At 44.3% G+C, this 12,269-nt stretch overlaps 1 protein-coding gene across 3 annotated transcripts in view; it reads right to left on the reverse strand.

Moving 5' to 3' along the window:
- Nucleotides 1-11,985, reverse strand: part of dcp2 (decapping mRNA 2) — a 30,330-nt gene extending 18,345 nt beyond the window's left edge. Inside the window, exons 1-3 of one of the 3 annotated variants that reach the window (XM_055633196.1) lie at nucleotides 11,812-11,985; nucleotides 3,454-3,605; nucleotides 2,899-3,026 (exon numbers count right to left, since the gene is read on the reverse strand). In XM_055633196.1, the coding sequence (XP_055489171.1) occupies nucleotides 2,899-3,026; nucleotides 3,454-3,605; nucleotides 11,812-11,864 (333 nt within the window). In that variant the 5' untranslated portion in view covers nucleotides 11,865-11,985. The remainder of the gene's footprint in view (nucleotides 1-2,898; nucleotides 3,027-3,453; nucleotides 3,606-11,811) is intronic. The other 2 variants (XM_055633195.1, XM_055633197.1) reach the window with 2 other exon arrangements.
- Nucleotides 11,986-12,269: the final 284 nt, after the last annotated feature.

A 12,269-nucleotide genomic window follows, 5' to 3' on the forward strand; every position in this document is an offset into this window, starting at 1 on the left:
GTCTATTCCCTCTTAACTTTTTACTTTCTGAATACTTATTGGATTCTTAGAAGCCACTATTAATGTTGCTTTGCCTGCTGTTTTTTTGCCAAGGCATGGCACTTTCCACATCCAAAACAAAACGTGTTCACTGCTCTCCATACGACTAATTTTGTTGTCATCCACAAATGTACTAATCATAAGGTCATAAGTGATATAATTAATTTGCTGTTTAATTTTTATTAATTAAACAAAAAAGTTCAACTACATGTTTTAACTACATGTGCCAGCTCCCCCAACACCCCATTTGGCTGTTTGGGTAAGGTAAATTTCTCCTAGATGAACACTCACATCAATTTACGTTTCTTGATGCATGCACAATGGAGCGGCATCGCATTATGGAAAACTGCGATACTGACCATTCCCAACAAACACAATCTCCACCCTGCCCCCTGTGATGCAGGGTTAAATTGTATTTGCAAATAGTTCAGCATCTGATTCACTGGAACCCAGAACCTGCATTTCCTTGAAACTCACTGGAAAAATTATTATTAAAAAGTATGTTAGAACATTGTGTTAAAGTGTGTTAGAGCATTGATATGGATAATATCCAGTAGTCTTGGAAATCTGCTAGTCCTGCACCGAAGACCAAACAGGCCATGTTAGCAAAGTTTTACTTATTAGCCTTTGGACACTAGCACACCACCTGTACTCAGAAACTGTGCTCTCATCAGAAAGAGAGCATTGGTCCAATCATCCTGGGCTTCCTGATTCTTGATTCAAGAACTGAGCACAATGCTGATTAGCCACAGCAACTTTAACCCCAGATCCATACCTGGGCTTCTCTGATAACCTTTGAAAAGAGCAAAGTCAGGGGAGAGCTCGTCTCCTCCCAAGGCCATAGAGTCAACTCATCCATGCCACAAAGTTGGGTTTAACAGCTTTCCTCTTCTACAAAGTTACCCCTCAGCCACCTTTGCTCCAGTTCCACCTATCTAACCTCCTTTCCATCAAGCCCACCGGTCCCAGAAACATCCTTGTGAATCTTTTCTGCAGTCTATCTAGCTTAAGTTATCCGAGTTAAACCATCTACCATTCCTTTACCTAATTTCCCAGTTGATCTAGATCCTGTTGGAGCTTACACACCCATTTTCACTGTTCTCCATATGACTAATTTTGGTGTCATCCACAAATGTACTAATCATAAGGTCATAGTGATAGGAGAATTAGGCCATTTGGCCCATCAAGTCTACTCCATCATTCAATCATGGCTGATCCATTTCTTCCTCCTAACCCAATTCTCCTGCTTTCTCCTCACGAACCCGGATACCCGAACTAATCAAGAATATATTAATTTATGCCATAAAAATATCCATTGACGACCTCTACAGCCTTCTGTGGCAAAGGATTCCACAGGTTCACCACCAGCTGACTAAAGAAATTCCTCCTCACCGCCTGCTTAAAGGAATTTTCTTCAACTATGAGGCTATGACCTCTAGCCCTAGACTCTCCCACTAGTGGAAACATACTCTCCACATCCACTCTATCCAAGCCTTTCACTATTTGCTAAGTTTCAATGAGATCCACCCCCCCCCCTCCCCCTTATAAACTCCAGCAAGCACAGTCCCAGTGTTAACATCATACGTTAACCCTCATACCTGGGATATTCTTGTAAACCCCCCTCTGGACCCTCTCGTGAACATCCTTCCTCAGATATGGCACCCAAAATTGCTCACAGTACTCCAAATGCGGACTGACCAGTGCCACATAGAGCCTCAACATTACATCCCTGTTTTTGTATTCTCGCCCTCTTGAAATAAATGCTAGAATTGCATTTGCCTTCATGTCAAGTAAATTATCATCCAAATCATAAACGCAAGTGGTCCCAGCACCAGTAACTACAAGCAGTGGCTGATGCCAATTGTTGCCTTCAGACTGCCAATCGCAGCTAAGTTGAATTTGCCTAATCTGCCGTGGAAAGCAATAGACAAAAGGTGCAGGAGTAGGCCATTCGGCCCATCGAGCCAGCACTGCCATTCAATGTGAACATGGCTGATCATCAACAATCAGTATCCTGTTCTGACCTTCTCCCCATATCCCCTGACTCCGCTAACTTTAAGAGCTCTATCAAATTCACTCTTGAAAGTATCCAGAGAACTAGCCTCCACTGCCTTCTGAGGCAGAGAATTCCAGACTCAACTCTGTGAAAAGTTTTTTCCTCATGTCCGTTCTAAATGGCTTACCCCTTATTCTTAAACTGTGGTCCTTGGTTCTGGATTCCCCCAGCATCGGGAACATGTTTCCTGCCTCTAGCATGTCCAAACCCTTAACAATCTTAGATGTTTCAATGGGATCCCCTCTCAGCCTTCTAAATTCCAGAGTATACAAGCCCAACCTCTCCATTCTATCAACATATGACAGTCCTGCCATCCCACGAATTAATCTTGTGAACCTACGCTGCACTCCCTCAATAGCAAGAATGTCCTTCCTCAAATTTCGAGACCGAAACTGCACACAATACTCCAGGTGTGATCTCACTAGGGCCCTGTACAACTGCAGAAGGACCTTTTTGCTCCAATACTCAACTCATCTTGTCATGAAGGCCAACATGCCATTCGCTTTCTTCACGGCCGGCTGTACCTGCATGCTTAGTTTCAGTGACGGATGAACAAGGACCCCCAGATCCTGTTGTACTTCCCCTTCTCCCAACTTGACACCATTTAGATAATAATCTGCCTTCCTGTTTTTGCTAGCAAAGTGGATAACCTCACATTTATCCACATTACTGACATATACTTGGTTAACCAAAGCACTGACATATAATTGTTTAACCAAATGTTAATGTTCATGTTACTTTCCCAAACATTAAACAGTATAAAGCTTATGTTACTCCAGTGGTTATTCCATATTACAACTTACATTTTCTAGTGTTTCATCGAGTATAATTGCACCATACGTTGGAACTCCCATCTTGTACTCCTTCCATTCATCTAAAATCTTTTCCACATCATCTCCTTTTCGAAGTAAAAATGAACAGTGACTGAAGAGTGCAATTGGAGTTAAGGTCGAAAACAACAATTTGGTTTCACCGCTTTCTTCCTGGCAGATTTTTATGCTAATTGAGCTGAATTTGACACTGCAAACTCCAAATATTGAACAAGAGATTTTCAACTTGGATCCCAAAAACCTGACTGAACGAGGACATTTATATAGGCGAATGGGAAAATGAGTATTTCCACAATTCTGATACTCCAAAATAGAGTGCGAGTAGAGTCTTAATTTCCATCAGACACAGGAGAGAAAGTAGATAAAGTTTCTCAAGAGTTTAGAAAGAATGGGATAGAAAAGTATAAATAAAGGCATATTCTGTGAAAAACTAGATGATTCCCATATGCTCCAAAATCTTACCACAGTTCAGTTATTTCATAAGATCTCTGTTAACAAAGTATAGATCAATTGAAGTCAAAAGGATATCACATTTGGCAAAATCTCTTATCCCACACTGAGGCAATCCTGGTGTGTTCTGCAAGTAGAAGTCCAAGTAAAACCAATGGGCCAGCTCAATCTGAAAGCAGACTCGGATCGCATTGTCCCTTTCTTCACTTGGAATATGCAGAATGAATCGGCTGTTCAACAGATAAGTGGCATGTTTACAATTATCAACTGTTAGTGTCACTGGTCATTATAAAATCACATGGGTAAAAATCATTACAATGCTATGTTACACTGCAATAGCTTGAGGCAGCTTACAATTTTCAACAGATGCAAAAGTATACATTGAAGCTAAGTGAATTTCAGATAACGTTTGTTGCATTTGACTCCTTGACAAGAACATATCTATGTTGATACAACGCTGGTAACATATTAAAAGGCACAAAGGGATAAATCACAAAGCTAATGAACATTTCAATGCAAAATTCCAGACCCCATTTTGCATCACTCCCACTGTACTTATCGCTCGATGCATTAGAAATAAAAAACACTTCCTCAAACATCACTTTAAAAAAAGAACTTCAATGACTCTTTATATTTATCGATTCATCCAAAACGAAGCTACTTTTTCAATTAATTATCGCCCAGAATTTAAACATCTATCTTCTGAATCTTTGCTGCACTCCATCCATGGCAAGTGTATCCTTCCATGGACAAGGTGGAACCTGACCCATAACTAAATATTCTAAGTGAAGCTTCTCTTGGCCTCATATCACTGAAGCACGACATCCTAACCCTTATAATAAAAAGGAACTGCAAATGGTAATTTATATTAAAGATAAACAAAAATGCTGGAGTAACTCAGCAGATGAGGCAGCATCTCTAGAGAAATTGGATAGGTGATGTAGATGACTAGTGCATGTACCTTTAACATAGTGACTTCACCACTACTAACCACTCCCCTTATTAGATGTATAATTGCAACCTCCCCACCCATTGTTCTCTCTCTCTAGCTCCGGTGACAGACCACGTACAGCTAGAACAGTAATGCTTGTGAACTATCAATAAACTATTAGTAAAGACACGATGTGTTGGTGAGACTTCTTTACAGGTGATATTTCGGTCTAGCCCCTCTGCGGACCTACCATCGTGGAGCTGGCCAGCTTCGGAGCGTGGAGAGCTGTGGTGGCGCGCTGCTGCAACCCGACTCCGGTGGATGGTGACACCGGGAGCTCGCGGGTCCCCGGTGGGAGACTGCTTTGTGGGGCACTGGCAGTGGCGACTTCTCCCGCTGGAATTGCGGGGTTGAGAGTGACCTGGAGCGGGGCCTTATATCGCCCGGCGCGGCTTTAAATGGCCGCGGACTTGCTAGCGCCCGCTGAAGGCTTTGACTTTGACTTCGGGAGAGGAATGGAGAGCAGGGGAGAGACAAAACTTTGCCTTCCATCACAGTGATGGGTTCACTGTGATGGATGTTTGTGTAAATTGTGTTGGTGTGTGTCTTGGTTCTTTTCTTGTATGGCTGCAGAAACCAAATTTCGTTTGAACTTCATGTGGTTCAAATGACAAATAAACGGTATTGTATAGTATTGTATTCAAACTGACGGGGGGGGGGGGGGGGGGGGGGGGGGGGGGGGGGGGGGGGGGAAAGAGAGAGAGAAAGCATAGTCAAGATAACCGTACGTGTCAATATGCAAGTCAGTCGATAGTGTGTCTCCTGTGATGGAGGCAGAGAGGTGTCAGTGATAGTCCAGGTGAATTTGAGGGCAGGGTAGAAGTTAGATGTAAAATTAATGAAGTATGCGAGTTCTGCACGGGTGCAGGAGGCAGCCCCGATGCAGCAGAGAAAGTGCTGGGGAATAGGACCAGTGTACATCTGGAACAAGGACTGTTCGATGTAACCAACAAAAAGGCAGGCATAGCTGGGGCCCATATTCCTGTGTCAGCGCGAGTAGCCTCAATTGGTCCCTTGATCGCACTGACACAGGAGTAAACTCCACCGCCCGCTGTCCTGTTATTCGCCGCCCGCTGACCCGCTCCGCAGTCTTGAGCCGGTCCCCTCACTGTCCGGTCTACATTGAAAGACACGGACTGGGCAGTGATGCCATGCAGTGTCACCCAGCACAGCAATTGAGGCCATGTCCTGCTCCCAGCGGCAGTCAGAATTTAAGGAACGGTGGCCGCTCGCAGCCACCCGAGCGAATTCCCTTCCCGGCCACAATGCAGTGGCTCCGCGCCTGGAGCGCTGAGACAGTGATGAGTGAATTGCTGGCATGATCCCCGACCCCCTCCTCTCAACGCTCCTGCCCTTGCTGACCTGGGCCAGACTCTCCACACGCTGTGAAAGGAACTCTCCCCCCAATTAGTCCCTTGAACTAGTATTGTCATTCAATAAGATCACAACTGATTCAACTTGTCCCGGTGTGCTCCCGTTTTTCCCACCATCTCGCCACCTGCCGTCACCCTCCACCCCCCCACCCATTCAGTGGGAGGAGATCTGGAAGCCTTGGGCAAATTCAATTGTTACTTTCTACTACTATGTTTCTTTGGTTTTTTTTTTGATCGTGAGAAATTCTATGTCCCGCCAGTCATTTTTCAAAAATTTAACAACTCAAAATGGGGGTGCGTCTTCGCCGCAGGTGCGTCTTATGGTAAATACGGTATCTACATTATTTTCCCCTCCCTGACACCATCAATACTGCTAATTAAAACCTAGTTCACAAGTTATTTCACTTTTATAGATCCATTTGGACTCTGCCCAATCATATTGAAATGCCTGTTAACACATCCCTAGTAACACATTTTAAAACCTTTCCTATTTCTGTCAGGCCAGCTGGTCTGTAGTTCCACATTTTCTTTCCCTCCGAGTTTTTCATTCAGTCTTGACCTATTTTTGACTATTTCCAGAAGGGTTTGCATAATTTCTTAATTTAGTTTCTGACATTTGCTACACTGATATAATTCTTGTTTAGTTTAAAGACAGCATGGAAACAGGCCCTTCAGCTCAAAGAGTCCATGCTGAGCATTGATTGACCATTCACACTTGTTCTGTTATCCCACTTTCTCAGTGACTCCCGAGACACTAGCGGTAATTTTACAGAGACCAATTGACCAAACAATCCACACATTTTTGGGATGTGGGAAGAAACTGGAGCACCTGGAAGATACCAACATGGTCACACAGGGAGAACATGCACACTCCAGACACCTCCCAAGGTCACCCCTCTCTGCTTACCAGAGACCACCAATCACACCTTTAGTTCACTCATCCATTCCCAAGCAAAACCACCCCCGTCCTCAGGCAATTTCCCCTGCAACCACAGGAGATGGAACCACCTGTCCCTATCCCTCCTCCCTCACATCTACCTAGGAATCCCAGCAGCAGTTCCAGGTGAAACAGAGGTTCACATGTACGTCCCCCGACCTCATCGACTGCATTCGTGCTCCTGATCATAAGCGAGTAGAATTTGGCCATTCGGCTCATCAAGTCTACACCATCATTCAATCATGGCTGATCTATCTCTCCCTCCTAACCCCAGTCTCCTGCCTTCTCCCCATAGCCTCTGACACCTGTACTAATCAAAAATCTATTTTTCTCTGCCTGAAAAATATCCGCTGACTTGGCCTCTACAGCCTTCTGTGGCAAATCATTCCACAGATTCACCACCCTTAGACTAAAGACATTTCTTCTCAAAAAAAAAATTCTTCTTAAAAAAAAAAATAAAAAAAAATTTGTTCGGCATGGACTTGTAGGGCCGAGATGGCCTGTTTCCGTGTTGTAATTGTTATATGGTTATATGGTTCTCATCTCCTTCCTGTAAGAACGTCCTTTAATTCTAGGACTATGACCTAGTCGCTCCCACTAGTAAAAACATCCTCCCCACATCCATTCTATCCAAATCTTTCACTATTCTGTATGTTTCAATGAGGTCCACCCTCATTCTTCTAAACTCCAGCGAGCACAGGCCCAATGCCGACAAACGCTCATCATAGGTTAACCAACATTCCTGGGATCATTCTTGTAAACCTCCTCTGGACTCTCTCTAGAGCCAGCACATCCTTCCTCAGATATGGTGCAAAAAATTGCTCACAATTGTGGCCTCTTTTACATAGGTAGAAACCAAGCATAGAAAGAACAACCTTTTCGCTGAATATTTCAGCTCAGTCTGCCAAGGCCTGCCAGATCTCCTAGTTGCTAACCATTTTAACTCCCTTCGAATTCCTATATCTCATATTCTATTTGGATAGCTACAACCTGACAGTATGAACATTGAATTATACAATTTTACGTAATTAACTACAAACACCACCACCCCTTTATTCCCCATCCCATCTTCCTAAGCCCCACCTGCATGGACACCCATTTTACCCCTCTCCTAACATTGACTTCACATTTCACACTTTTTCTATCCTTAACTTACTACTTTTTGTATGTTCATCTCTGGCCTTTGTCCAACCATCTGCCAATCAAAACCCACCCTCACCTGTAACCAAAGATAGACCCAAAAAGCTGGACAGGCAGCATCTCTGGAGAGAATTCAGCGGGTCAGGCAACATCTCTGGAGAGAAGGAATGGGTGACGTTTTGGGTCAAGACCCTTCTTCAGGCTGGACTCACATGTAACCACCAATCACTTGCCAGGCTTTGCCTTGTCCCCACTTCCTATCCATGTTCTCCAGATGCAGCTCGACCCGCTGAGTTACTCCAGCACTTTGTAACTTATTTTTGTAAATCAGCTTTTGCAATTCCTTGCGTCTCAATATGTTATGCCCTTTGATCTTTCTTGGCTCCACTCAGAATAATTCTATATTTTCATTTACCAAGTATTAATTCTACAACCTTAATCACCTCAGACAATAGGTGCAGGAGTGGGCCATTCGGCCCTTCAAGCCAGCACCGCCATTCAATGTGATCATGGCTGATCATCCCCAATCAGTATCTCGTTCCTGCCTTCTCCCCATATCCCCTGACTCCGCTATTTATAAGAGCCCTATCTAGCTCTCTCTTGAAAGCATCCAGAGAACCTGCCTCCACCGCCCTCTGGGCAGAGAATTCCACAAACTCACCACTCTCTGTGAGAAAAAGTGTTTCCTCGTCTCCGTTCTAAATGGCTTACTCCTTATTCTTAAACTGTGGCCCCTGGTTCTGGACTCCCACAACATCGGAAACATGTTTCCTGCCTCTAGCGTGTCCAAACCCTTAAAAATCTTATTTGTTTCAATGATATTCCCTCTCATCCTTCTAAACTCCAGAGGGGACAAGCCCAGCTGCTCCATTCTCTCAGCATATGACAGTCCCGCCATCCCGGGAATTAACCTTGTAAACCTACACTGCACTCCCCCAATAGCAAGAATGTCCATCCTCAAATTATGGGACCAAAGCTGCACACAATACTCCAGGTGTGGTCTCACTAGGGCTCTGTACTACTGCAGAAAGACCTCTTTGCTCCTATATTCGATTCCTCTTGTTATAAAGGCCAACATGCCATTCGCTTTCTTCACTGCCTGCTGTACCTGCATGCTTACTTTCATAGAGTGATGAACAAGACCCCCCAGATCCTGTTGTACTTCCCCTTTTCCCAACTTGACACCATTTAGATAGTAATCTGCCTTCCCGGTTTTGCTACCAAAGTGATTAACTTCACATTTATCCGCATTAAACGTCATCTGCCATTCATCTGCCCACTCCCCCAACCTGTCCAAGTCACCCTGCATTCTCCTCACAGTTCACACTGCCACCCAGCTTTGTGTCATCTGCAAATATTTTGCAGATTTGCTAATGTTACTTTGAATCCTTTCATCCAAATCATTAATGTATATTGTAAATAGCTGCGGTCCCAGTACCGAACCTTGCAGTACTGCCTGCCATTCTGAAAGGGACCCGTTAATCCCTACTCTTTTGGTTTCCTGTCTGCCAACCACTTCTCTATCCATGTCAGCACTCTACCCCCCCAATACCATGTGCCCTAATTTTGCCCACTAATCTCCTTTGTGGGACCTTATCAAATGTTTTCTGAAAGTCCAAAGTCCAGGTACACTACATCCACTGGTGTCATACAGAATATGTTCACGTTGGACTGAAGTACTAATTTTCTGCAGATTCCCAGCACCTTCCTTGGGAGATCTAAATGCTGAATTTCCCATTAATTGCACAGGTTCTGCAATTCTATTCATTTCAATGGAGAGGGACAGCTTCAAGGAAGGTTGGTAGCTTCCAAGTAAATAAACGTGAGGTGTTCCATTTTTGGAAGTTAAACCAGGAAAGGACTTTCGCAGTCAACAGTCAGGGCCCTGAGGAATGTGTAGCACAGAATTATTCCCTGAATATGTGTTAGCAATTTGGTTTCATACTGGGCAGTTCAGTGACAAAGGAAAACTTGTTGAAGTTCTGATGTCACATGTAGGTCCAGACTAGGTGTGGACTGTAAATATCCCTCCCTAATATCCCTTCCACAGACTCACAACTCTCTGTGTGAAAAACTGTTTCCTCATCTCCGTTCTAAATGGCTTACCCCTTATTCTTAAACTGTGGCCCCTGGTTCTGGACTCCCCCCAACATCGGGAACATGTTTCCTGCCTCTAGCATGTGCAAACCCTTAATAATCTTATATGTTTCAATAAGATCCTCTCTCATCCTTCTAAATTCCAGAGTATACAAGCCCAGCCGTTCCATTCTCCCAGCATATGACAGCCTCGCCATCCCAGGAATTAACCTTGTGAACCTACGCTGCACTCCCGCAATAGTAAGAATGTCCTTCTACAAATTTGGAGACCAAAACTGCACACAATACTCCAGGTGTGGTCTCACTAAGGCCATGATCAGCCATGATTGAATGGTGGAGTAGACTTGATGGGCCGAATGGCCTAATTCTACTCCTATTCCTTATGACCTTAATGTACAATAATGAACCCAAGGGATTATATGACAATCCAATGGTTTCACAAACACCAGTAATACTTGCCTATTTTCTGTTATATTTTGAATCATCGCAATATGTAGTAGGGAAGCAAGCCCTTCAGCCCCAATCAATGTTGACCACCAACCACCGCTTGTCATTAATCCTATATCATTCCATCATTCAATCTCACCTCATTCTCATCACTCCTCCCAGATTCTACCACGCACCCACACACTGGGAAAAATTAACAATGACCAATTAACCTACCGGCCTGCACGTATTTGGGAAGGTGGGAGGAAACTGGAGGACCCTCGTGGTAATCACACACAGATAGCGTCAGGATCGAACCTTGTTCTCAAGCGTTGCAGGCACAAGCATGGTTGGTTTTCCACACCAGGTTTCATCTACGTATATAAATTGGTCATCCAGTGAAATAACCATAATGATAACCATCTTAGGGGTTAGCAACAGTGGTTAAATTACTGAATTGGGAGCCAGAGTCTGGACAATTGATCCTGAAACATAGAAAATAGGTGCAGGAGGAGGCCATTCGGCCCTTTGAGCCAGCACCGCCATGAGGTTGAATCTTCTTTGAGAAATGTACATTCCAATAAATCTAGACTGTGAATGAACAGTCTTTTTCCGAGGGGTGGTGAATCAAGAACTAGGTTTAGAGTAAGGTGAAGATTTTATGGGAACCTGAGGGGCCACATTTTCCACACAGAATGGAACTAGATGGAACATGCTGCCAGAGGACGTGTTTGAGGCAGTTACAATAGCAACATTTAACAAACACTTGGCCCAGGTACTGGATAATGAATTGAAGGGGATATGGGTCAAACGCAGGCAAATAGGATTTGGTTATGTGGGCATCTTGGTTAGTAGGATGAGTTGGGCCAATGTTAGGAAGGCAGTACAGTGACAAATGTATGGGTTAGTTGTGTAGTATAAAGTGGTTCTCTTTTCCTCTACGTTGCAGTTCACGTAAACAATACGTTGCAGTTCACTGTGAAACAATACATTAAACATTACATCTACACAAGAGGGGATGCAAGTTAGCGGTCAACCAGTTCCATTCCGCTCTCAATGAAGAAAATAATCATGCGGTTTCAGGAATTTCCGCCAAAAGCACTTATTGCGCCTTTTAAAAGTTTGAAGTATCGCATGTATTAAACAATAAATCCGTGACTTCTTAGTTTGCTTTTTTTTTAAACGGTAACTGGATACCGCGAATAAATGGGGAAAAACTAATTAAAACACGGTTTTACAGTGATAGGGAAGATGCGTTCTCTTGCTGCCTACTTATGCAAAATAAAAATGTGAAAATCCCAAACTCGTCTTCAAAATTGGATTTAATTCTAACTTTGGCCCTCACTAGGCGGGCTCTCCATCCGAGTGCATTTCCTCCTCTCAGGCCCTCACTTCCTTCTTCCACCCACATCAACCGGGCCAGGAGCAATCGCTCGGCCGCGGGGCTTGCATGCCGCTTCCAGTGTGTTTACCTGCACAGATCGTCCAGCACTCCGATTGGGATCTCCACTCGCTTACCCTCCATGCCGCACACATGCCACTGCCCTGCTGCCGCCGCTCACTGCTGCTACTGCCGTCTCCTCTTCCGGGAGCCCGGGGAGCTCCATTCGACCCGGCCTTTGTGACGTCGGCGCTGATTGACAGCCCCGCCGAGCCCAGCTTTCTTTCAATGATTTCCCTCAAAGCGAAGGAGACTCGAGGGGTGAAGTTAATCCTCGTTGACCGTCAGGAGAGCCAATCGGATGTTACAAAATTGTTGCAAAATCCATTTTCAAATAAAATACTGGAGTACACTCCCGTTGTCAACATCACCCATCATAGTTCAAGGCAGACACAAAAAGCTGGAGTAACTCAGCGGGTCGGGCAATATCTGGGAAAAAGGAATAGGTGACATTTCAGGTGAAGGAATAGGTGACGACATCACCTTTAT

The sequence above is a fragment of the Leucoraja erinacea genome, chromosome 3, assembly GCF_028641065.1.
Source record: "Leucoraja erinacea ecotype New England chromosome 3, Leri_hhj_1, whole genome shotgun sequence".
Taxonomy (NCBI): domain Eukaryota; kingdom Metazoa; phylum Chordata; class Chondrichthyes; order Rajiformes; family Rajidae; genus Leucoraja; species Leucoraja erinaceus.